The sequence below is a fragment of the Aythya marila genome (assembly GCF_965140915.1).
Source record: "Aythya marila genome assembly, chromosome: 5".
NCBI lineage: Eukaryota > Metazoa > Chordata > Aves > Anseriformes > Anatidae > Aythya > Aythya marila.
Genome location: NC_139046.1, coordinates 17098479 through 17126473, shown reverse-complemented (window position 1 = coordinate 17126473; position 27995 = coordinate 17098479). Strand labels below are relative to the sequence as shown.

Genomic DNA, 27995 nt, shown 5'->3' with positions numbered 1-27995 from the left:
TCAGCTCCAGGGAGAGGCCACGAACACGTGAGTGGAGAAACGGCACGCAGAAGGAGCAGCTTGACAGAAGTAGGAAGAAAGAACGAACTCCTCCACACAACAGCAGCAAGGTGTTAGACCAGCTGGGCTGCTTGTGAAATCCGACTGACTACGCCAGCATTTTCTCTCTGCATGACAAGCCGGTCGGAACACAAGCAGCACACCGACATCGTCAGCGCGCTGTTGTAACACCCCTGGCTGTCTGAAGAAACAAAGTGACAGTCAGAAATAAAGCAAGGCATTTAAATACTGCCACCATCTTTGCTCTTCATTCAGAGAAAAGTGTGTCCTTAGTACATTTGTTCTGTAAAAACAACTGCAAATGCAAGAAGGAAGGCAAGAAAGAATGCAAAGGAGGAGACAGCAAGGCGTTTTGTGGGAATGCAGAAGGCATGTCACACCTCTGTCTGCAAACTTTGCTGGTAGAGATCCAGGCCTCTTCATCAAGCTTTGCCTATAAAATCTGCTTTGCAAACTGCATATATATAAAACAACAACCAAATTTGATAAACACCTAAGTAGGGCATGAGTCCTAAGAGGTTTAGAAATCCCTGGTTTACTGCGAGGATAAGCTTTAAACATACATCTGAGGTCTTGTATTTCACAAGAGAGCAAAACACATGAAAACCAGTAAGATGTTTCTATTTTTATTTCCTACTTATATCCAGACAAAGAAGCACCAGAGAAAGTGACAAAAAAAAAAAATAAGCAAAATACTTTCTGATCCTTTGGTTTTAGTAATCCCACTCCTAACTTCTCTCTGCTCCCTTATTCTGCAAGGCTGCAAGATACAAAGGTATAATCAGAAACTACAGAAACAAGCTGTTAGAGGGGAAGGCAGCCAGAGAAAAGATAACAAAAAAACAAAACCAAAGGAAATGTGGTAGTAAAGGCAGTAAGAAATTCAACGGGTAATAAAACAAGCAAGACTAGTGTTAGCAGGCTGGTGTACTCCCACCAGCAAACCTGCTCGCTGCAGGTAATGTTGTGTTTCATGCAATGTCACAACGCTCTCGGCAGTGCACACATCAGCGAACTTGTGGGGTGTGCATCCTCTCCCCCCAGTAATGCAGTATTTCACACCAGCTAAGGTTTCTGCAGAACTACATCATTCTACCTGACGAGCTATAAAAATCTGCCTCCTCAGTGCCTTTCCAGACAGAGCCATAGATCTCACTGAACTTGAGCAAGGTCACGTTCAGAGCGTAGCAGCGATGAATGGCCGGAAATACCCACGGAAATTCACAGATTCTTTATTTTATCCATTCACCTCGCTGCTGAACTGACCTGCAGTTTCCTCACTGTGTCTCCAAAGGAAGGAAAGAAAATATTTGCATGCTGATGTTCGGAGGACACCCTGAGCAGTTACAGCCTTCGGGCAGAAGTCCATTGCAGTCACCTCCTTCGAGATGCTGCTGTTTCATCATAAATTCATGGCTGACTTAAAAGCAGCTTTGAAATGCAGTTGCTAACTTCTAAAATTACTGCTTGAACACCACAAAATTCCAGGCACCCTTGAGAACCCCAGTTCCCAAAACCACAATGGTTGTAACATTTTCACTGAAAATACTACAGAGGTTTCAACCCCACCACCAAAAAAAAAATAAATAAAAATGACCATAAATACAATAAAATACACAAGTCACCTGTAAGATCAACATGTTATGGTGAACTTACAGAAAAACAATCATCACAGGTATTTCATAAGCCTTATTTTTCAATATTTGAGAATAGCAACGTTACATATCTATTAAAAATATAAAAAGTTTTGTTGTTGTTGTTGTTTTTTAATCTCTTAAAGCTCTCTGCATTTCCTGCATACAACTGAGTTTTTGAAGCCAAGACAAAGCTGTACATGTTTCTCCTATATATTAAGGCCTTTATTAAAATCAGGTCCATTCAGGCTGCCCTAAAATAGAAAATAATCCTTTAACTGATGCTTCCCAATTTGGGGCACATTTTTAAATACATTCTGATTAATTGTAGATATCTAACATTTACTATTTTACCTTCTCCAGTAACCTGTGAACAAGTAAGTTTAGACTGGGCCCTTTTGCTAACTTTCAAGACAGTGCTCTGCCACCAAGCTGCTTATTTGCAACATTGGTTCAGTTCATTGAATTTTACCTAAAGTTTGTTTGGATCACTTTCTTAGAAGGACCTTTTCTCAGTTACTCAAACTACTGGGGAACACACAGAGTTTCACTAGTGAAAACTGCTTTCAGATTTTATTTTTAGTAACTTGGGGTTTGTCTCAGTTCTGTTTAATAAGTTACAATCAGGATGTGGACTCTGGGGACAGGCACCTGTCTTACAACCAGAGTACAGAGTAGCCAAATACCACATCTCCATGAACCTCAGAGTAGCACGATGATTTCCATGCTACAATTTCTGTAAATCCTGCTGCGCCGGGTATAGGAGGCAAGGTGCTGGCAGCAGAGGGACTGCAGGGGTGACTACTGTGGGAAGAGGCCAGACACAGCCAGTTCCCAGAGTCACAGCAGGACAAGGCTGAGCCCATCAGCCAAGCCAGCAGCACCTCTGGGAAAACGTACTTAGGAAGGGCAAAATAAGAACAGAGAGACTATAGAACAGGAAGAGTGAGAACCTGCAGAGGGAACACCAGGAGGGGTGCTCGAGGTGCTAGAGCAGATCTCCTTGCTGCCCAGGGAGGTCCCACACCAGAGCAGGTGGACATGCCCTAAAGGACCTGCAGGCCATGCAGAGCTCAAGCCAGAGCACATTTTTTGCCTGAAAGACTTCAGCCTGTAGGGAGCCTGTGCCAAAGTAAAAGAAAAGTGTGAGAAGGAAGAGCAGGGAGAAACTGACTGCGACCCCTCTGCACCCACACCACGCAAGGAGGGGCTCAGGTGAAGGAGTGAAGTTGAACCTGTGAAAGGGGGGACCAAGTGTTGTTTGGATGTCGTTTAGCTTTTCACTATCTGATTCTATTTTAACTGGCAATCATTTAACTTTCCCCAAATCAGGTCTGTTTTGCCTGTAACAGAAGCCAGTAAGTGATCTCCCCATCTCTATCTATTTACCCTATTTCCTGCCCCACTAGGGAAGGGGAGAGATGGATAGGCAGGGTGGGCATCTGCTGCTGGCCAGGGCTAACTCACCACACCCGCACATGACAGCTCTGACCGACCTTTTACGGGAGTGCTGATGAAGCAAGAGCTCAAACAGAGATTTGTGTAATATGGCGTGAACCTTATTACTGCTGCTGAGTCCTGGTTCTGAAGGAGAGAAACATAATACAAACTGCATAAACGCCTAACAACTCTGAGCTGAAAGACCTTTCTTTCATCTATTTATCCTTTTGTAAAGACAATGCAAGTCACAGAGCAGACACTTCCCATGATCCAAATTGTGACTGTTACTTATAGAGTACCAAAGGCAGTGACCGATCCATTAATATTTCTCCTCCCTGTTTATCTGAAAGCTCAGTAAGTTTACAAGCCTTTCAAACACAATCCAGATACAGAAATTAGTTCCAGTAAGTGCCATTTTTGTATATCCAAAATCCTACGTAAACTGTCATTTATATTTGAACCACTGTCAGGTTTTAAGCAAACCCCTAATTTTAGGAGGGAGTAAACAGGAGCCATCAGCAGAACAAAACAGAACAAACAATACAATAATCAAGCCTACTCAAAACGTTCCAGTGTTCAAGAGTCAGAGCCAATCCCACACAACAATATATGGACAGAATGAATAGCCTCTCCCCTCTTTTTTCTTTCCTTACACTTTTAAATCATTCCTCCACTGCTCCTAAATTGTTCTATGTTTAGCCAAAAAGCAAATCTTCTGTTATTATTCCCTAGCCAATTTGTAAAAGCAAACATTGCTGCAGAAGGAGGCAGTGAGGTTCCAAATACCTTTTCTTAAATTAACTGCTTCAGATCAACTAACAACAGGGCTATGCAGCAAAACATCTTTCAGTCTGTATGCCTTCATGGGTAGAATAGAGGCCCTGCCTCTTTGTTGTCTGGCTAGCTGATAACCTTAGCCTTCAACCTATTGGTCACACCAGCATCTAGACCACAAACTTGTGGTTTTAGATACTCTCAACAGCCCAGGCTTGTATTTCATTAGATACAGGTCTCTCTCTGCCTTCCTCTGCTACAAACGGAGATTCACTACCACTTCACTTACTGTTGATGTCCTTCTCATTTAGCTAGAGCTTGGAAGCCTGGGATATTGATGCAATCCTTTCTATGCTATCATAAAGAGATGAAATCCACATTCAACACTTATCCATGTTTTAAAGATCAGAAAATGCTCTAATAATAATGTGTACTCTGACTGGTACAGAATCTAGAAGGCACAACAATGGTAAAGTCACTGATGTGTAAAGTTACACAGACCTCATCAACTTCTCTGATGTGCTTCAGCTAGGTAAAGAGTTCCCTGGTCAGAGAAATCGAAGTCAAGCTATCAATAATATCTGAAATACCTTAACAGATGCTAATCCAGAGATCATCATTCTTCTCAATCAGACAGCCAAAAGCCATTCATCTCTGCCTGAACCGATCTCTAGTCCATAGTCTACACCTCAATAAAGCACGTCCTTAAAACAAACTAACACCTTTCACCTTTTCACTTCTGTCTATTTTTAACTACTATAATACCAGTGTGTTTCAGGATCATTACCCAGCTGTTTTTAAGGCCAACACACCTAAGTCTATCTACTCCTGATCCATCTATCCTTAAATTCTCTGTCTCCTCCCTGCTTTGATTTTGGCTTTTGCTCTTCTGGTTGTGTTTCTGCAGGCCTGAGCCATGCACTTGTCTTCTCCACCTAAACACGCCAACCCTTTGCAGCATGCTCCCGGTGCCACCGGCCTCACGCCTCAGCCTCCCTATTAACTTCTCACCCCTGAGGTCACCCCAAGCCCTGTCTCCCCACACCTATTTCTCCCCACAAACACCCCCGGGTGCAGCTCACGCAGAGGAGGGAGCTCAGACACCGTCCCCTCGGCGTTCCTCAGGGGCAGAGCCAAGCCAGGGAGCCCTTCGCTGCGCGCCCCCAGCCCAGCCTGCGCTCCCACCTCCCTCAGCTACGCGCTGAAAAGTTCGGGACGCGAGAAACAAAGGTCGGGGCGCCCCGCACCGCTCATCGCTAGCGACGGGGAACGAGGCGAGGCAGCGCTGCCTTACGCCGCAGGGCAGCGAGCCTCGACACGGGCTCGGCGCGGACCCTCCGGCACACAGAGCAACGCAGGACCCGGAGCAGGAGGGCTGCAGGAGGGCTGCCGGAGGGCTCCGCACGGCCCCGGCGCCCCCCGGTCCCCCCCCGCTGCCGGGGCCGAGCCCCCCCGGCGCAGCCCCACCGGCACCTGCCCGGGAGCCCCGGCGGCCGCCCCTCGGCCTCGGCCCGCCCGGCCCCGCCGCGCACCGTTAGCGATGAGCTTGGCCGAGAGCTGCTTGACGAGCTCGGGGATCCGCTCCCACTGGCACTCGGAGCGGCACCGCTCGATCTCCGTCTCCAGCCGCGAGCCCGCCTTCTTGGTGGCCATGGCCGGGCCGATGGGCCCCGCCGGGGGAAGGGGCCGGGGCTGCGGGAGCGGGCGGGAAGGAGGGGACGGAGGAGGAGGAGGAGGAGGAGGAGGAGGGGGCGGGGACAGGACGGCGGCACCGGGCGCCTGTGCGCCGGGAGCGGCGGAACTGGCGGCGGCGGCCCGCGGCCGGGAGCGGCGCCCCCTGGCGGGCAGCGGCGGGAGCGCGGCCACCACAGGCCCCGCCGCCGCCACCGGGCTGAGGCGGCCACCGGGCCGTGCCGCCGCCCTCACAGCCCCCGGGACCGAGCTGAGGCCCAGCGGCTCTTGGGGGAAGAGGCAGCGCGAGCTGTTCCCCAAAACATGACACAAAAACAGTTCTTGCCTTCAGTGGTCTCCTCTTCTGCCGCCGTGAAAGCTCTCACCTGTTCTACCTCAGGGTTTTTTAATCCAGTTGCCGTTTCTGTCCACACATGTCACACCACACCTTGGCCCTGACACGCTGCTTCACATCTCATCACACAGAAACGGGGACTGCAGCTTGGCCTGGGTAGCTGGGTCCTGACCTGTTCCTTTCATTAAGGGCAGAGGGCACGGGAGAACAAATGCATTTCCAACCTTTGCATGGAACAAAATAGTAGCTGAAATCAATTTGAATAAATATAATGTATCTTTGTCAAGTGCAACATGACACACCAGTTCCACAAACTTACTGAGACCTCAGAAGAAAACTGTCACAACTGATTTGCACTGAAACATGTAGCAAAAGCACCCATTGCTACTTTTCCCAATGTAAGTATGGAGCCCCTCCCACAGAACTGGTTGCAGAGATGCAGTGTAACCCAGTACACTAGACACAATGTGAATTTAAATGATCTAAACATCTTCCTCCACATCCAAGTGCAGACTTGTATAACTTATTCTCATTATCCACAGAAAAGAGAAGTCAGTGAGGCCAATCTGCATATGCTTGACTTTGAAGGATTATGATCTGCCTGCTGATGTGAAGATACAAAACACGGGCTGGATGCTGGCATTGCTGTAGCACACATTGCACCACTCTGGATCTTGTGTATTTTAGTCTTCAGAAATGTCAGGATCACAAACTCAAAATTCAAATTGGAGCAACAGCATTACTAGCATGAGAACAAATTAACCACTGTGTCATAACTGTTAGTACATATTCCTCAAACCCTATGAACTATGGTCTTCAAACTCGGGGAATAATACTATCACCAGTCACCTTTGCATGCAGTTATATAAATGTTTCAGCTACATGCAAACACGACATGCCTATGGGCATTGGTAGAGCTGTTATCCACATCACAGAATTTCTGTGATGTTTCCTAAGTGATGTGTGTACCACAAATACTAGTGACAGGCAGTTTGAGAAGCTTTCTTTGATTCTGACCACCAATGGAAAGACCGGAATAAGGATGAATCTTGTTAAAGATAGGAAAACAACAGCGCCATCAAATCATTAATTGGCCAGGTGCAGACCCTTTAGGCTTGTGAGACTAAACACTTGTCCCCAGCTGCATTGCTCAATCTCTTAAAATACCCTCTTCCTACAAACCTTGCTTTGCTTGTACCCTTAGGCTGTCAAACCACAACTCTATGCCAAGTAACATATGCCCTTCTCAGGGTTCCAACTAATTTATTTTTCATTCCCAGTACTATCCAAATCATAATAGTGCAAGCCTTGGATATTAACCTGGCTTTCCCTCAAGCTGCTGTTAGAGTGCTTTCAGGCTACAGTTCAAATTCAAGCAACATATACTTCAAATTTTAAAAAGTGAAACAGAACCTAGTAATAGCAGAACATAACAGTGTTTAAGAAATACAGTGGAGTGTGCTACAGGAATGGAAAGAATATTTAATACTGCAACAAAAGTAAAAGAAGAAGGATGTGCTAAAACATTTTTTGTTTAAATGAGGTCTCAGAAGATCCAGACGACGTTACGTTGATTACAGAAGGATATTTTACTGGTCAGATAAAAGAATGAAATGAAAAATGAGGCAGCAAATGAATGGTAGCTGAAAATTGTTGACATCATAACTACCAGTTCTTTTAGGCATAAGAGGAAGAAATTAACATTTGAATTTTCCCAAATAGTTAATTTGCTTATGAAGATTATTCATATTTATTCATAGCAATTTTAACACATTTTGTTAGCACTAATCACATCATTTCAGTAAAAGCTACCAGCAAAAGAATAGTATTAAAATATTTACATAACAGCTCATCAGACTTATTATCTCAGTAGTTACTATTTATGAAGTGAGACATCTATGCAAAAGGAATTAGTATATTTTGAAATACATTGGAACAATTAGGATGTCTGCTTTAACGTTAGTGAAACTTCCCTATACCTAAGACTGCTCTAAGATTCTACTGTAGATGACCCATAACTGTATAAAATAATGAAATGCATCTGGTTTCTGAAAAGTATGTAAAATCAAAATGCAGGGAAAGAAGCTAGGTTGTGTTGCTCAAGCACTCTGCCCTACGCTACCCTTCCCACTCAACACCCCACCTCCTCAAATACAGGGCAACAAGAGAACTAATACTTGATTGTTCAGTGCAACTTCATGAGCTAGGTATGAAGAAACAGTGGCTTTCAGTCCATAGGAACACCTTGATATGTACTCTGGTACTTCAAGCAACCTGAAAATAGACTTAACAACAAAGTTTTCAGTACTACTACTCCATGCAGTATTATGGGAAACAAAAGTGACAGGTGTTTAAACTGTTAAATCTTAATAATTTTAGAGAATACCGAGATTTATATAAAACTTTTCAATCTCTACTAAGATAATTAAACAAGGAATCAGAAAAATCAATTCAAATACTACTTGTATTTTTAAAGGTCACATATTCAAACAGAAGGCTAGTAACTCATATTAGAAAAAAAGGCAAGCAAATTTACAAGATCACTGGGTTTATTATAAATAGATTTTCTGGCTTCTTACACAAATACTATTCGATGCTGAAATGCCAGGGGAGGAACCAAACTTCATCTTTGTTCCAGCTTTCCTTTATTCTAAAATAATAATAAATAATAACAAAAGTAAAAGCATGATTTTCCTGACAGCTGTGCTAAAGTCAGCTTACTGGTATGTATGCCCTTGAGAGAAGAGGCTAGTTGAAGCTTAAAATTCAATTTGTGTCAAAGGCTATGTGTATAAAGTTCCTTCACTATTAACAGAAGTGTTTAATATGCAAGCTTACTTATTACTCTAGTTTTAGTCCTTCACAATCGACCAGTGTTTTTTCTTCTAAAGCATGTGTTTGAAGCTGCTAATTGAAGTGCTGACTGTTAAAAATATTTTCTTCTTTGAAGTTGCTATAGCATACATCATGGAAAGATTTTCAGGGAAATATAATGTAATGGAAGACAGCACGTAAGTCCTTATTTCAACTCCACAGAGCATAAATGGAATTTAAAATTAAATTAAAAAGAGAAGCTTTTCCTCAACACAAATCTTTATTTCACCAATATCTTATCTTTCACTCCAGATGAACACTTCAATCTCTGTTAAGACAATAAGTATATCCTACTGCAAGTTATCAGAGATGCAGTTCAAATATTATTTGTATTTTAAAGAAAACATATTCAACTACTATTTATATGACATTTTGTCAAATGTGAAATGCAAAAATTTTCAGGCCAAAATGTGTGAATGTGAGAAGTTATTTCTCTACAGTGAAGAAAACATTATACAAGCAAAAATCTTACTGGATTTTTTTTTCACTTAGTTTCCTAGTTTCACTACTCATATTATGCAGAGTTCTCCATGCCTAATGAAGCCAGTGATCTCTATGATATTTTCCATATGCAGATTGTCAGAGGAACTAACTTCATAGTGACACATGGTTCCTTTTTGGGAGTAGCAAAAAGCAACTTAAAGGCAACTAAAGTGAGAATTAACAGCACCCAAAAAATCAACAATTTGACTACACACATGACTAGATGCAGCCTGCCCTCTGCCCCAACTCATAGTGAGGAATAGTTATGGACACGAAGTGAAATATGCTATATCAAAGTATTTCAACATTTCAATGTTTTTTACTTATATGATTTTATTTTCTTAAAGATAAGATAGTTACATCTGAGAATGTACATTAACTTGTAAACCATAAAGCCCTTACTGTTGTTTGAAATTCATACACAAAACAGTTCTGGAAAACCTAGAACGCACTTTTTTTTTTCCCCTCCACAATGGACTTTTGCTTTTGTAGCTCGTTGCTTTCAGACTGATTCAATTCATAGTGCATTTGTCAGATAATGGGAAGGATAATTGATATTTGAAGAGGAAAGCATGCCTTTACAATCAAATACTTATTTTTCACAATTGCATGACATCCCTTTATTTCTATTTTCAGTCTTCAATAAATGACAGTGCAAACAGTCATTGCTATTGATAGTTGGAATCTGAAGATCAGTCACTAATCGTGCTGCAAAAGATAAAAAGTCAGACCCCAAAACAGATTCTTTCCAAGGCCATTCATGCTAAACAGGAACCAACGCTGACAATGAAAGGGCAACAAAAAGTGCCATTTAATAAGCAATATATTTCAACAATCACATTGTTTAGACCCAGTGTTTCATTTTAAACTTTTCATAAAGTTTCTGGAAATATCCTCTACATCACAAATGCATATATTTACATGTACAAAGAAACATGAGAAACAATGTCACCTCCCAGATTTAAAAATAAGCATTTCACTGATGTCAATAGGCTTAACAGACATATTTATATCCGAAGTTTAATTACTACTTGTTCCACAACAGTATTTTTTACAGTTATAACATTATACTGCCAGTAAAGTTGCTATCTCAAATTAACTGTAGTGACTAACATGAAGCAAAATGGGAACAAAGATACCATAGTTAGCTTTTTCTCACACATATTGTGCCAGTATACAGCTTTTCAGTCCTGCTCAAAGCTCTAAGGATTTAAAAGAAATACTTTAGCTGCTTCAAAGTTTAGAGAAGAGCCAGATAAGGTGTAAACATAGACCTTTCATTGTGGTACGCTTATAGCAACTTACCTACTGCATGTCAAACTGTTTCCCCACCAGGTGATGGTCACAGGGCTGCAAGAAAAGAGGGTCTCCTGTTGTCCTTGCACAACAACAAAACTGGCAGACACACTCTAGCTAACTTCTGGATGTTATCCAATTGTATCTTAATCTCTCACTTGAACTGAAGAACAATATTCTTAGATCGAACCTTGGTGGCAAAGACATTTTTTTGACTCATGTATGCAAAAAAAGTGGCCATAATAAAAGCATTCTGAATTTAAAAAAAAAAAAAAAAAAAAAAAAAAAAAAAAAAAAAAAGGAGGGTGGGGGAAGGAGAACGTTTTATGTATTTTTAGAAAGATGCAAGCTAACCTTTTTACACTTCAGTTAGCGCAGTGCTTCTTGGTTCATTTTGTTCTATCCAGCACAGCAAATGAGCCCTGTACCATTTTAAACTATGTATTAAAGATAAAAACAAGATTCCTATTAAACATTAGGAAATTAGGAAGCTAGATTTGAGTAAATAGGAAACCCTTCCTAAATCTGAATAAAGTAGCTCTCCTTTCTGCAGTACAATTGCTTGATTGCATTACTTTATTGGCCCAAGTAAAACTTAGGTTTTGTTCCAAGATCAATTTCCATCTACACAGGAATTGCTGTCTTATATAACTGGTGTTTCAAACTGCACTTCTGCGACCACTTAAGGAGAGACAAAGATCAACTGCTTCTGACATTGACATTACTGGTATAGCTATCAGAGTGCAGCAGCTGAGTTACAGCTCTTATCCAGTACCTAAATTCAATCCTTTCAAGTAAATAGAATTGTTACACAGAAGAAAGCATTCGAATTTTCATTATTTTTGTTTTGCAATGTGTCCTAGCTATTCATTGCTAATAAACAATATGGATTATTCATAAACAACAGTATTTTCTCCATCACTATTTAAATGCACATGGGATAACAATATTAGTTACATTTTAAGCATCTAGTATCATATGGCATTCAAACTTTGTCCTTGTTACTGTATCAAGTTAAACAACTTGCCAACTAAGTGTTAGACCACCAGAGGGAGTCAAAAACTGCATATAATTTCTAAGTTTCTAAACCAGTAGACTACAGTTAAAAACACCAATGGAAAATGTTATGTTGTGTGTATTACAACAAATGTGCATGAAAACTAAATAAATCACAGGAATCCACAGAGATCAGCAGCTACTGAGGATGAAATCTCACGACAAAATTCCAGCTACCTCACTAGTTTGAGGTAGGAAAAATGTTTATGATATAGATAACGGAGTGCTCAGAAAATATTTTTCTTGTGTTTGTAAAGAATAAAAATCAAGTACTTAATCTTTTTTCTTTTTATTTTTTTATTTTTTTTTTATGATGTTAATAACTGAAGAGAATTCTCAAAAACAGTAAATCCAGAATTTGTACTCAACAGTCCTAAAACAAAGGATTCATAATCATAGGACTGTAGAACTAGATTCTATAGATAGAATAGATGGGTTGCAATCCTCAGTCTCATCATGCCTTTCTGACTAACTCAGGGAAAGCCAGCGGCATCCTGTGAGAAGGCTGGAGTTGTGCTTGTGCTATAGGAAGACAGAGAATAGTGGCAGGGTAAAGACTACCTAGACTGACATGACCCTAGGCAAAAACCTGGAAAACTACAAACACAGTTACACATGGTCTTCCAAAAGCAAGGTCATTTGCAGAAAGGGGAGGAAACTTCCTAGAATCAGCTAGGGCAAATTCCAGGAGACCTGTACTTCAAATGGGTAGAAAGGTAGAAACACTAAGATCTGGCAAATGTGGACCCAGCAACAGAAGTGTGATCTGCCATTTCTGCATTGCAGTTAGGTGGTAAGACCTGGCCTAAACAGTCTATACCATACCACTTGGCAGAACCACCACAATACCGCTCTCAGGTTTTGGAAATAAAACATGTAAATGAAACACTAATAGATTAATAGAGAAAATAAGAATCAAAAGTTAGAGACCTGTGACAAACAAATTTACATAAGAAATTAGATCTTTTTTAAAAGTTATCAGGATAATTAACTATTTGGTTAAATATCAATGAGACAGTGGATTCTTCAACTTCATGTCTCCATGAAGTTGAACTGTATGCTTTTCAAGTAACATGAATTGGTCAAATGCAAGTTATTTGCTTGACAAAAGATGATTTAAATTTGATACCCTGCAAAATCACAGTTTGCTGAGATTACAGTTCACTGAAGTCATTGGTGCACTGTGCGCTGGCAGCCTACAAAATGTCACTCATCACCAGAAAGGCTACCGAGAACAAAGCATTGGGCATCATTCTGCCATTCTGCAAACCATGGTACACCTCCACCTGGTCTCACTGGTTCGACTCAGTAGGGCATCTCCTACGTTCCTGCTATATTCAGTTGGCTTTACACACTGCAATTTACTTTATCTCAGCCTTTCACATTTCTATTGCTTAACACTTGTTATTGTTAGCAGAGAGCCACATTTTGCTTGCATTTCCTGAGATTCTCCAGAAATCAAAAATTTCCCTCTTCACGTACTCTACTACGTCATAGCTCCTTTCTGTGAGAAGTTAAAATAACTCTTTCCAGGGAAGGAGGATTAGGACTGATGCATAGTTTATTTAATACACAGTCATAGATAGTAACACAATCAAATAAGTCTCTGAAAGGTCATCTAGCATGTGTTTGAAACCACCGAATGGGTAATTTCCAGTCTGCTTCACTGCCCTGGACATCATTTTACCTATCATCAAAGAACAGGAAAAGAATATATGTGCCTTTTTAGGCTGATTGATAAAAACAAAATAGAAAGCAATAGTGTTACTGTGACTGCAGTTGGTTAGGGAAAGATAGGAACTTTGCAGTCTGTGGGCTTTAACTTTCTATCTTCAGATCAGAACGATGATCAATGAGAAAAGTTTCTAGGGAGTAACTGCCAGCTTTCAACCTTTCAGCACTCCTGCTGGGTGCAAGTACAGGCTCCTAAAATACTTGAAGTTTCTCATCTGTAGGACAAAGCAGATCTCTCCTGCATGCTTCTGACCTACCCCTACTTCAAAGTATAGAAGTTGAATCACGCAGTCAGATCTGATGCCCGTTGTCCAGCATGTTTAGATCCAAGCCTGAAGTTGCTATTTGTACTTCTTGGTTTGTACTCACTCTAAGATATAAGATTACTTTTGTACTTTTATAATTGTTCTTTTTATACTTCTAAACGTATTAATTCCATTTAGCACATATAACAGTTGTCTAAAGAATAATATTCACCGACTGGCATATTTTAAGCTAGAAACACTAGAGAAATTGAACAGATAAAAGGTTTAACATAAAGAGAAAGCTTATGAAAGGAATAGAACCAAGTATACAATATAGGGAGTAAAAAACATTTTTTTTTTTAATTAAAAAAAATGCATAACATACTTAACCCAAATGTACACTGGAAGAATGTGGATTGTTTTGTTGTGTGTTTTTTGTTGTTGTTTGCTTGTTTGTTTTTTAAGTGTACTGATAGCATGACACCATAGACACATTCACACATTTTTCTCAAAAAAAAAAAAACAAAACAAAACACCTAATAACAAAAAACAAGCTCCCGACAGTGCTGGAGACTGGTAATAGTTCACACTGATCCAAAAACTATCAGTCTGTCTTAGGAACTTGTTCAGATACTTCTCCCTCCTGCCATAAATTTGTGCATGATGCAACAGCCAATAAACGTCCTGGGTTATTACCTACAAAACTGCCTTCATCCAAGTACCACCTGTGTAACATTCAGATACCCAGCTTAGTTTTTAACTCTTCTCTGTTAGAGTTCCCAAGCATGACTTCAAGAGTCAGGGGAACACAGGGCATGCAGATCACCAGCCATCCAAAGGGAACATCTATGCTGCTATCTACGCTGTACACAATTCTGGCCAGAATCTCTCCTAAGGGAAACTAAGGTTGAACTGTTCATAATGACATGATAAACTTCTCTGCATTACTTTGCACAAACTTGGAAGCCATCACAGTGGTTAATCATACAATTTAGGACAACAACAAAATGCTTTCCCATTTCTGAGCACCATGGCCTGGGAGAAGAAAACTGATGGTCAAAACCTTTATTACAGCTATCATTCCAACCCAGCTGTAGAACCTGATCTACCAAAAGCTGCTGGTCATTCCCCGGTGCTCAGCAAGACTTACAAAAGGGAAGTACTTCCAAGACAGAAATTCCACCAACAGATTTTTGTAAACCAGTGGCTCTGACAGGACAGGCCAACAGGATGGGCTTACCATCCTCTGGATCAGCACAGCTAGACTTTAACAGCTGTAGAGAAAAGAACATTCAGCTAGCATCTGGATCTGCAAATCTCCGATGAGTTCTGAGCAGTCTTCCAGAAAATACCTTGTTTGCATTTCTTCTATCACTGCATTCACAGAATGATCCTCTCTTCTAGTTCTTTTCCATATCCAAAATCAGAATGCTATATATTTATTTTCTGAATATCCTGACAGTGGGTAAAATAAATCATTACAATTATTCAGCTTGCCTTTTGGTAAACTTCTGCTGCAAGTTTTTCCACTTCATTGATGTGAATAAAAATTTTTAGAGATGAGAACACTTGCAAGAAATAAATCTTCACAATAATAAAAAAATTATGAAAATTTGATAATTAACATATAATGAGTTAAGAAAATCAGCATTGGACATGTACATACTGCTACCTTCACAATTTGAAAATGGCGCCATTTCCCTCCAAGAAACAAGTTGGCAGTTAAGTAGCTGAAGACTTCAAGTTAAGTTTGTAGAGTCTTAGGTACCTTCTTCAAAAGCAATGCTTTGCAACCAGAACGGTGAGGCAAAGAGCTCTCAGTATTCCATTCTTCCATTTCTCTTCCTCTTCTCCCTCCCTGCCCACACTGAAACAAGAAATAGCATGCCCTATTCCACTTACTGCAAATTACACAGCCTGCTCCTTTATAACCAGCTGTCAGAATTCCTCACCGACTTATTTCTTGCCATTACAGCTTCAGAGATAAAGGTAGAAATTATGGAGGATCTCTTCTACTGGGACTCTAGCAAAAGACAGCTTTCCTTCTGTACAGGTTAAAGAGATAAATATAATAAGGATATTTGGAAGCAATAGAAGTTTGCTGAAGTAGCACCTCAATGATAAGATTGCCAAGGTTGAAAGCCAATGCTGGGCTTTTATTTGTTTTTGCAATACAGATGTAAGGTAAGATCAAAGACCTGTTTCTTCTCACTTTGGTGTTAGCTTGCAACAGATCTGAAGTTTTCCTCTCAGTCTGACAGTCCTTAACATCAAAACATGTGAACTGCCATGGCTGCATACTGATAGACTGACATGGCAATTTATATTAAATAGCACAGTATTAACATTTGAACTTTAAAGCAGCAGGGCTATAGCACCTTGAGTTTTGATTTATACAATGACTGTACAATGAACTTAGCAGCAGACAGTGGAATCCTGTTCCCTCAGGTTATGCATAGCTTCAAGAGAGTAACTGTTATGCACAGCTGAACTATATATTTAAAGGATGAGAAATCATTAAGGAGACATCTGAGAAAAGCTTTGAGGTCACTGCTTCTATGAATTAATTCAGTTTCTCTTCCCCACTCTATATTGATTTTAAAGGAAAAAAAAAAGATAACTACTGCTATTAGTGAGTATGTTCCTTCACCCCATACAATGGTACTCCAATCTCCTGGTCACCTGTCAACGTAACTTGCAGCAAACCTTCAGCATTGTCCCTTCTTCATACCAGTTTTTAAACATAATTGCTTTTTAACTCCTTTCCTCCTTACTTTGCTGTAATTCCAATGTCTACTTTACATTTGAAAGCTACTTTATCATGGCTGAATGAGTCACATACAAAATCACACCCATAACTGATATAAAATGTACTAGGGTAGATGTAGTTATGGTCAGCAAGTATAATATATATACACATACACAACATATATATGTGTGTACGTATATATATATATAAATGGAAAAATAAACTAGCTGAAGATAGTGATTATCTTTCCCAGCAGACTACTTTTGGTTGTTCATAAGGCCCTATCCTAAAACCCTAGGTGTTCTCTTTCTTATGAAAATAAACCTTCATTCACAACCATACTAAGACAATTATGCATTTTAAATGAAAAAGAAAAAGGTAAATTCAGATGAACATAAATGAGATGCCAACATTAAGGTTTTCTGAAGCTTGATTTGTTGACAGGAGTAAAACTATATCTGTATTAAGAAAAATGCAGGTTTGCAATCAGTTTGTAGTTTCATCTGTGATAGCTTTTTAAACAGCTCCTTAGCAATTGAGGAGCTCTCCAAGAGAAGCAGACCTCTGCATGACTCTTTTTTAATACAGCCAGATCAATTGCCAATTTAAGAAGTGATTTTATTTGTGAATAGTATGGATTCCTTTTTACATCTGAATAAAGTATTAGTTTTTTAAAATCATAGGATTATAGGATACTAGGTTTTGCAGTGCTTCATTGCTACTTCTACTCTGAAATCAATTAATCCCTTTTATTCTCAGTGCTAAACACAATGCCTCAAGTAAGTTGACAGCACTTATTTCTCCCGACCTCCATTAGCTGAGTGGTGATATCAACACCAGAAATAAGAAAAAAGTGAAGCAGGTGCCAGAAAAAAGGACCAGAAATGGCCTTGTGAGTGACAAAACTGTAAGACAAGCCTGTACCATTTCATCTCACTTACCGTTGGTTCCCAGACAGCTAGAAACTTCCTTTTCCACCACAAAGAACATGAAGGCCATCAGAAAACGTTGGTTTTATTAAAATTTACATTATTTGGGGTGTCTTACATTTCTCTGCTCTTGTTGCTTCCAGGCACAACAAACAAGACTGCTCTATGTAATTAAGAACATTGCTTCTTTTCCTAGTACACACTACTGGAATCATCCTGATTCCTAAACCTCCTTTTCTACACAGGTGTTCTGAACTCCCAGTATCTACTGGACAAGTGATATATTAAAATGAGAGATGGCAGGGAAGAGCTAGCAAACAGCTCCATGTTTGTTCTTTTTTATAGAACCCAGTGCCTTGTGGGTCAAAATAGCAAACTCGGAATTGTTTCTCACAGGTAGACAAAGATCAAGGCACTTACATCTCTCTACAGCAAAAGCAGCTGCACTACATGCTGTTCTGTCAATCCAGAATATTTGGTCAAATATCCCAACTGCAGGAAGAGAATTCAATGTACTGCAAAGTAAGAAAACAGTGCTGAGAAAGACTGCTGTATATGGGGAAAAAGAATAAAGGCAACTATTTTGGAAAAAATACTTGGAACAATACCTGATGAATAAGAAAAAATTTCACCTTAAGACCAAAATATCATATATAGACACACGTGTTTAGATACACATACATATATACTCACAGACCTGCAGTTACAAAATGTATATTTCAAAAAGCATTACGAAGAAATAGCTTTGCCAACATAATACCTAGTATGTCTAAGATTGGATTAATATAAATAATTATACTAATTACTTAAATTTTTACTGATAAGAAATATCATCTTTCAAAGAAATCTACCTACAATATTGCTGACTGCATTACATATGACAGTAGTAGAGATATCATTAGTAGACAATAAAGTTGTTAGTCTCATACAGCACCATGAATGATATCTAATTTGAGTATAAACAAATTACAGCTTAATGCCTTTTCACCAGGGCAATATAAAGTAATAATAGTACTAATGAAAATTAGCTTATACATTTCAGATTTGAAATACTGGTACAGAGTATGAAAACTTTGGTCCATGGTTTTTATATACGTTGAGTGCCAGGCTAGGCAACAGATTAAGCTGAAACAGAACAACTTTCTGCCAAGAGCAACTAACCTCCTGCATCTGAACAGTGAACCCACTCTTGAGCTGCCTGGATTGGAAATCCAGCTTTATCAAGGTAAATGGCAATCAGAAGTTGTTTAGGTAAAGATGCCTGTCTATAAATTCAAGCAGCTTAGTGTCCAACATACCTCCTCAAGAGGCCTGATACCTGGAGGCAGTATAAATTCAGATGTGATAATGTTTCAGCTATCCCATGCAGCTAGTTCAAAGCACATCAAGACAACACCTAAATGTACTTACCCAGGCCAAAAAGAATGATCCTTTTTTTAACCCAGGCCAAAAAGAATTTACCTGTTTTTAAATTTTTATTTAATAACTACCATTAGACCACAAAGAGGAAATAGAAATATTCTTGAGAAAAAGTTGTCCTTGATGCAAGTGCTGTATACAAATAATTTTAGCTTCAAAACCGTCTCTCAAAACCTGTGTGAAAAAAAAACACCTGACAATACAGCCAACATCTCCAGCAATTATCTTGTGTGAACATTCCTTTTTCTCATTTCATCAGTTTGTCAGGCATCAGCTTAAACTTCCCAAGAGGGAAACAAATGATTACGTATTATGTTTAAAAAGTCATTTCAGATGGGTCACAATATTCCAAAACTATTTGGTAGCCAAAGGTTTCTTACACTTGGATGAAATCAAATCCCAACATCGCTTTTTTGTTGTCTTCGCTATGAGAATAATAAATTCCAAGAACTCCTCAAAGTGCAAACTTTAAAAACAACCTTCTCTTCCCACCCCAATTGACTTGTACTGTCTGCATAACAAGTATTGTGGATTGTTTTTTGTATTTACAGCAAGTTTATTGGGGAGAGGGAAAGTATTCTTTTACAAATGAGCCATGTTCACTATTGAGATCACTTCCAAAGAGAGCATTCAGAAAGCAAACCTGAATATATTACATTGACAATTATTTTTCAATATTTTAACATCGGCCACTTAAAATTGGTTGTGTTATTAGCACATATATTGATCTTTAAATATACTACTTCTACATAAACAGTGCAAATCTCAATATTCACATCAACCTGAAATTAATGCTGCAATTACTGTTGACATTCACATCAAGAAAGTAGTAAACTATTTCACATGAGCAATTCCAAAACCTCAGAATGCCATTATTAATATTAAAGAAACACAGAACAAACATGTTGGGCTTTAAAGCCTTGTTTTGATACACACAATCCCTGTAAACATGGATGTATTGTATTTGTCAATACTGATATCTGATGTAATTCTATAAATAAAACCACGGATATAAACAATTCCTATAACCTTTTTGCATAGGGTTTGAATTAGTTTCCTTCAAGGTAGAACAAGCTGTTAACAAAATCCCCATGTCAATTAGTCTTCCATCACACAAATTTAGGCATTTGATTAACTTTATACAAGGACTCTCTTTGACTTCAGTGGAAACTTACAAGTGTAAGCATTTGCAAAACTGGAGTCTTCTTTAGCACTTAAGTTATCTCTAGTCATTGAGAATACGAGCAATAAAAGGGCTCGCCATAAATTTATAAAATATGCTGATTTAAAAGTTTATGCTGATGTTTCTGTAAGTCACATTTATGATTCCAAACAGTTATGTACATACTATACTATCACAGTAGGAAATACTTCACTGTAGAACACCACAGTGAACAAGTTGTGAAGCACAGTGTTCAATATAATTTCCCTTTAGTATTCCCAGTGCATAAGTTGTTAACATCTACACTACACAAGGTGCCCAGGTCTAGTATTTGTTATATACAATGTAAAAGCAAGATAGAAAGAGCTTTGCAGTTTTAAGTAAGGAATGAAAACAGCGGATAATATACAGGGATTCACTCCTGCAAAGTACAGAATTCTCCTTCACAATGACCACAACCACCAAATAAGGTAGACTTCAGGTCATTCAACCACGTAAAACAGTGCTCAGCACCTTGTAGGAAGAGAAATCTGAGTGCACTTTATAATAAAACATCTCATTTTGATGTTATAAAGTGCAAAAAAGAAAACATATATTCTAATATTTTACAGTCACTATTAAACTGCTGTATTTGCACAATGCAAAATTCAAATAACTTGATACATATTTGTATGGACCCTATAATAACAAATGTTGAAACTGGAGTTTTTGTATCTTTAAAAAAATCTCAGTATTTTAAAATTATTGTGTAAATATAAAAAGAAAATATAAATTATAGTTAATTCTTGAAATAGATATTTTAACACGTGACCATTTTCCAAACATTCAATATGAAATTTCACTTTCTATCATTACATTTTAGAATCTGTAAAACATTTTAAAAGTTAATAACTTCAAAAAGTAGAAATAAAAATTACTGTATCACAGTACTAGACACCTCACCTTATCAGACAACTTTTACCCTAGATGGTTTTTAAAAATTAAATAAATAATAAAAAAAAAAATCTAAGACATATTCTCAGTTGTTTAAAACAAGATATATGGAGTAACTTTTCAAAACAACATAAGAGTTGCATAACACTTCATTTTGTTATTAAAATTCAAATAAATGGGATAGAATGTAATCACAAATTTAAGAGGCTTTGAAGTACTATACTGCTTTGGTGCATTGTACCAATGATTCCTTATGTGCAGGAAGAATCAAATGCTGTGACATTCTTCACACAGCTGGGCAAAAGTTGAAGATCCAAGAGTTCTATATGTTTTACAGAGTTTTTCTTTCTTTCAACAGTGGGGAAGAAACCGGGACAAAGATTCTGACACTGAGAAACAGTTTTCCTCCAAGCTGTACCAAGAGCAGCATAGCTCTTTAACATGAGCTTGACTGCACACTAGTAATTTATCCCTAAGAGAATACAATGTTGATTGTATAATAGCATTATACCATATCCAGTGATACCAAACTTAATGCTAAAAAAATGTATTGAAATACAAAGCTAAAAAGGTATGATTGAAATACATTTTTAAAGCGACAGACATTTCTGTAGCCTGTAAGCCACAGGGAGGAAGGGTGGGAGAAGACAATAAAGGTACTACCAAGTTTATAACTGTGTAAATCTTCAAGACAAGATATTCTCTGCTTTTCAGTCAGAGAACTGGAAGATGGTTTCTGGGTTATTGCTGTCTGTAGGGTTTGTTGGCTGCAGTGTCTTTGTAGGTGTAGTTTTACCATGAGAATGCGAGGAAGAAGAATGTGAACTTTCACTGGAGCTGCTACGTGTCTCTGTGCTTGTACTTGTTTTTTTCATTTTCCTTCTCTTTGCAAGAGGTGCCTTGTCAACATTCTGGAGACAAAATCCTTCCCTTTTGTACTTGTTAAAGGCCTGTTTAAAAATAAAAGGTAATTCTAAGCTTTTTAAAAGGTTTAAGACATTTAATGGCTCATAGGTTATCATGAATGCTCTATGGTAAGTTATAAGATACACTGTAATTTCTTGACAGATTCCTACTAATTATTATTTTAGCTACAACAATAATTTTACTGGCCTTTGCATGTATCTAAGACCCAATTCATCATACTGTACTTGAATAATACATGACATTGTTAACTTCTTCCTGTCCTCGTTCTTTTACATTTAGAAGTATTTTTATGACTTAAACTGTATTAAGACTACATTTTTCAGAAACTACACTTATTTTAATTACACTTTTTTCCTTCAGCCCAAATAATTTTGCTATCTTGGGACCTCTCAAAAAAACAAACAAACAAAAAAAACCTATTATTTTCTTTTTCTCTTCTTGGTAATGTGTATACCGGTATTTCATTACAAATATGCTCAGTTTCGGTTTATTTTCTGTAGAAGGAATAATGAGAATCAATACTATGTTTGTTTAATACAGTTGCAATTTGAACTTTTTAAAATAAATAGGTATTGATGGGTAAGCAAGGCTACTAAAAAGTTATCCATGAAATTAAAAATATGAAATAAGTATATTCAAAAAATATGACACTGACTTTGTAATCACAAGATCAAAAATTCCAAGAGTGACTTACGTTAAATAGAAAGTTTCTTCTCTTTTCTACAAAAGCTGGAAGACCTTTTAATACATTTCTCTAAGAAATAGAGTATTAATATAGATATTTCATGAACAGCTGCCTCTCAAACCCTGAAACCTCATTAGTATACATGTAAATGTCTCCAAGAAATTTATTCTTGCCTCATCATTCATGTTTTCACTGTACTCACTCATAAATGTTTGGAGAAGACAAAAAAAAAATGCATTTATAGGTAATCACTGAATTATAAGGACAAATACATATCTTTAAGAAAGAAAAAAACATACCAAACAACACAGTACAAAATTTAAGGACACGATATAAGACTTCTTAGAACTTACATGAAAAGTGGCTTTGACGTATGTATGCACGGCAGCCCCTGAAGAGCCTAAGTTATCAGGAGTCATTAGAGGGTTGGATGACAGCTGGCTACCATCCTGAAGCCATTCATTGTATCTCAGGCTGGACATTTTAATTCTTTTGTTTGGATCCACTGTTAGAAGTCCTAGTAGAAATACATTACATTCTCTTCATTTGTGAGCTATTTATCCCCTTTTAACAGATAACATGTGACTTGGATAATGAAGTCATGACAACATTTATCCTAGATATGCCAATATTTATCCTAGATAAAGTTCACTGAATGTTAAACAATCACCCATTCCGGAATAATCATTAAATGCAAGAAATTGCTCCTGGATTGATAACTCATGTTCCTTGTCATGTGAACTCAGAACTACAAAAGGATTTGTTCACTTAGAACCTGCCTAGGATGAAATTCAAGACAGTAACCCTCAGAATGATCCACATTCTGAGTAACACTCAGAACATTCTGAGTAGCACTCAGAACGATCCACATCCTCAGCATGATCCACTTACGTTTGAATCTGGAGACGCCTACATTTTTGGCAGAAAAAATCCTTCCAAGCCTGCTTCTGTACAAATTCAGAACTTCACCTTAGTAGAATTAAGAATGGTGTCTATCTCATATCTAAAACCTAATTAGATGCCCAGAATGCTGAAAGGGAACATACAGCAAATGCAAGCAAAGCAGCTCAGCAATTCAGAAGCCTTAGTAAACTCACATAAAAACATAGTCCAAAGAAAAGACAATAGCAATGCATTTGTGTTCTGAAAAAGCTCACCTTTTAAAACATTTTCAAATATTGTGGTTTACAAAACCAAAAATAAAAGAAAAAAAAAAAAAAGAAAAATTCTGCTTTTAAACATGTTTTAAAATGGCTTCACTCTCTTTAAAGCTCTTCATTTATTTCCAACCCCAAGAAATGCAAATGCTAAACTATCAGCATTGGGGTAAGTACATAGCTCAAGCTGTGGATACTATTCTGTCAGGTTAGGCAGAGCATCCAGATACTGTACAGCTCTCTAAATCTTATCTTTGCAGCTGGAAATAGAAGATGCATGAAGAATTTGTAAATACATACCTTGAATTAATTCCTTGGCCTCCTCAGAAACATTTTTCCAAGCTTCTCCTTCAAAGGAAAATTCTCCCTTTTTAATTTTTTTCATAATTTCCAATGCACTAGTACATGTCAAACTTTTATCTTGAGACTGAAATGGTACCTGTCCTGATAGCATTGTATACTGTCATAAGAACAAAATAATATTAACAAACACCATATGTTTATTGACAACCCTAAATATGCAGTTGCTGTTGTCTGTACAGCATCACCAGCGCTATACAATAAAACTTCCGCATCCTCAAGGCTATAAAAAATTTAAAACAAGCAAGACTTTCTCTGGAGCCCTTGTTAGAAAAAAAAAAGCAATCATAAGTTTCAGGAAACTATAATCAAAACATGATGGTATTTCTACCCAGGTTACTTTTATAGAAAATAATTTTTCTGTAAATCAGAATGCAGACTGACTCCTTCTCTAAACTGAAAATCTCAGAAGGTTATATGGATGCCTGCAAAATCTCTTAACAAGAATATTTCTAAGAACCAGACTGTTTTTCCATACACAGAAATGTTGAATTTAATTTACTGCTTAGGAAAAAAACAAAACAAAACAAAACAAATAAACGACACGCCTCCACCCCTTGAAAATATCTGTCTTTGGAACCTATTGTTTGTGCAGCAGTATCTTCATCTCACTCAAATGCATCATCTATCCAATTCAATTCTGAAACTGCATCAAGTCCTTTGCATTTCAATAAAAAGTAAACACATACAATAACATTATAATTTTAAAAACCCAATCACTTACCAGAATGACCCCCAAACTCCAGAGGTCACAGGATTCATCATAACCATTGTGATTCAAGAGCTCTGGGGCAGCATAATGTAGAGTAAAACATGGAGTCTTCAGAGGCTGATTATCAGGTGGTTTTAAACGAGCAAAGCCAAAATCAATTATTTTTATTTCTGAATTATCGCTTTCATCTGTAAACAATAAATTCTGAAAAGCAAATACAAAATCAATACTAACACTGGTTAGAAAATTGTTTAGAACACAACAGTTACTTCTATTCTACATCTATTACTAAAAAAAAAAAAATCTCATTATGTAAATAGGCACTGGGAAACACTGGAAAAAATGGAAAAGTACAAATACCGGTACTCTGGGATATAAGAAAACACAATGTGTAGATTTGCCTCCTGTGTATCTGCAAGTTAGAATAGTTCTGCCTGGGAGTATTAATGAAAATGAGTATTTAGCAGAGACCAATGGGAAAAATAATTTGTGGAACATTGACAAGAAAAAAAAGCAAAGACAACACACTAAACAGTCATGAAGTTTCAAAGACAAAAGCTTGAAATGAACAACTGTCTTTTCCACAGACAAAGAGAAATTTTCTTCAGCTTCCACTTCCTTCTGGCATATTGTGAATGACAGCTTTCTTGTAAGTGGAATTCTTGGTACATGCCTTGTCTTGGGACTGAAAGGTCTTTGGTCCTCAAGTGGTAACGTGCTGAAGTCATATTACCACAAGAGCACAGAAATCCAAAATAATAATTTGAAAGCGAAGGACAGAGGACTAGAAAGTGCATCAATTGCTCAGTTGTGTATCAACAGCTGTCTGGCATGAATCTCAAAAGCAACAGAGATAAGTTTTCTGTGAGACTTGGGATCAATGCCATTTAAGCACAGAAGGTCACCAAACAGAGCAATCTCAAGCCAAGCCTACTCCTCACACCAAGGAAATGAAACTTTAGTACAGTTGGTCCTGAAAATTTCAGCCTAACAGCTGGAACATGGCATCACAGACTTGACGAAAGACAAACTGTCAGTTCAGAAGAGTATTTAAGGTAATCTATTCTTTTCTCTCTGTATATTTCTCAAGAAAGATCCAAGAGTGAAGCTAAGTCTTCAGGAAACTGGCTGAGGCCAAGATGAAGTTACTGATTTCTAACTCCCATTGAACTTTTGAGAGAAGAGAGAGGAGAAAAATTTGCTGTTACCTTCACAGTTTGATCTATGCAATGCTAAGGAAAGTCTCAGTATAAGAAATCCTACAGCCTTATGTAATTCTGTAATACAAAAAGTGAATGACTGAATACAAAATAATTAATTTTAAACTCTCCATGAAGGGAAAAAATGATTGCTAGACCGCAAGCAGATCAATACGGAAAACCTGAGAGTATCCATTATGTATAAGAGGTAACAGTTGCTATAAAACAGTATTTTTTCATTCTGTACTGTTGTTATAGGTTAACTCACAATCAGAAAAGTCAATTTTCCATACTAAAATGTTGTGCAAAAATGTATCTGAAGGTAGACAGCAAAAATATTAAGACAATGAGGATAGGTAATTAATACAATCATCTTTTTTTCAATGGTGAAGGCATATAGCCAATAAATAAATGAAGAATTTCAATAACATTGTTTTAAAAAGACCTCCATTCTTGAGCTGAAAATGAAATTGGTTATGTACAGAAAAAGTTACAGTCCAAATGTCCTAATTTGGGTTGACTGTTCTGTTGATTAGGTAAATATAGCATGTTTCTCAAACACCCACACTTAAAGCTATAGTCCGTATATAGTTTAAGGACATGTAAACATTAGATCTGTCTTGATGTATATTTTCTAATATCTTTGGACCCCAACTCACAGATCAATGGTAACTTCAAAGAACCAATCCCCAAATTCCTCTACTGATCATTCCTCCAAATGGTCACATATGCTGTATGAATATTTTTTTTTTTTGTGTGTGTATTCCCTGATTTTTTTTCCTCTCCAGTACTTTTCAACAAGAGCAACATAATTTTCTATATATCTTTTAACAGAAAGATGCACTAACCGCATCTATATTGGGATGCCTGCATATCCCATACTAAGTTCATGTCTGAACCTAAAATAGTAACTTTCAAAACAACAAGCAGGAAGTAGACAGGCTGGTTGAGTCCAGCTCTGTGGAGGCTCAGTGGAAGCAATGCATCCTGCAAGTTGTTCGCTAAATAACCCTTCATTACAGTGACTTCCCAGGCTTCTGTTCTTTAACATGATGTAGAATTGAAGACTGCTGAATTTATGATGCAGCTGAAACCCTGCTTTATAGAACTTGGCCTTTTAAGCTGGCAATACCAGTAAAATTAGAAGATGAGAAAAAGCATTTTTATTTTTTGTCCATTCAACAATGACTTGTTTCAAAAGCTGTTTTCTTTATGGTGTGAGCAAAGAAATTCTTTCTAAGAGTCATGTTTTCAACTGACACAATGGAATTTCATAGTAGCCCTTTTTATTTCATTGCTTACTTATTACACAGACTCCACTAAAGAGATACCTTCAAATACACAGGTTTTGGACTGATTTTCAAAAAACACTCTAATAACAACATCTGGAAGTCTTCTTTACATGTTGATTTTGAATTACTATAAAGAGAGGCAAGTTTGTAATATACCAGAAGCAGTGTTTAGAACACAAGAAGCTGTGTTACAAGAGGATGAAGCATCAGTAGGAATGGTGGATCATTTTAAAAGGCAGACTGACAGTTATTTCCTGAAGTATTACAATATCAATACAATATAACATCCTTACTGGACAAACTAACATGAATCTACACCATTCCTGGACTAAAGAAACCTAACACCTATCTAAGACCATTGGTGGCAAAGAAAAACAGTAGAAAGAGCAAATGTTGGCTCCAAGAAGCAGAATAAAGCCAGTGGTCAATCATAATATAGTAAACTGAATTGTCTGGAAGGCAAGATGCTGCAGCACAGTAAAAATACTATGAAAGCTCATAACAATTAATTACTGAAAAATACATATTAAATAATATAATTGTTTCTTTAGAGAAACTGCTTAATTCACTGAACTCACATCACACATCTCCATTAGTTGGCTGTGTTAGCTTGTGATTCATGTTGTGCTTAAGTGGGAGGATATGATGGGTCTTGTAGGTGCATCCAAAAGAAGCCCCAACAGGGGAATTAAGATCAAACAGAAGGTAGAAATGTACAGACAAAGCAATCAACCTCCCTAGCTCTTCTTGTGAACTGCTTTTTACTGTAAGTATATACTTACTACTAGTAAAATCTGTCCACAAATAGACAAGGAATGTTTTCGAACACATTCCAGTGTTAATTGTTTA

At 37.9% G+C, this 27995-nt stretch overlaps 2 protein-coding genes across 6 annotated transcripts in view; both read right to left on the bottom strand.

Annotated features, from left to right (window-relative positions):
- The window catches only part of TTC7B (tetratricopeptide repeat domain 7B), a 135972-nt gene extending 130367 nt beyond the window's left edge, over positions 1-5605 (bottom strand). For all 4 annotated transcript variants that reach the window (XM_082762487.1, XM_082762489.1, XM_082762490.1 and 1 more), the window contains exon 1: positions 5441-5605. In XM_082762487.1, the coding sequence (XP_082618613.1) occupies positions 5441-5561 (121 nt within the window). In that variant the 5' untranslated portion in view covers positions 5562-5605. The remainder of the gene's footprint in view (positions 1-5440) is intronic.
- Positions 5606-10631: 5026 nt separating this feature from the next.
- RPS6KA5 (ribosomal protein S6 kinase A5) overlaps positions 10632-27995 on the bottom strand; it is a 92555-nt gene continuing 75191 nt past the window's right edge. Inside the window, exons 11-15 of one of the 2 annotated variants that reach the window (XR_014317551.1) lie at positions 24668-24859; positions 23884-24043; positions 22780-22943; positions 10942-21764; positions 10632-10641 (exon numbers count right to left, since the gene is read on the bottom strand). Coding sequence is in view for 1 of the 2 variants with exons in the window: in XM_082760883.1 (XP_082617009.1) it covers positions 21525-21764; positions 22780-22943; positions 23884-24043; positions 24668-24859 (756 nt within the window). In the remaining variant the exon portion in view is untranslated. Of the gene's footprint in view, positions 10642-10941; positions 21765-22779; positions 22944-23883; positions 24044-24667; positions 24860-27995 lie in introns of those variants that run through there. The other variant, XM_082760883.1, reaches the window with a different exon arrangement.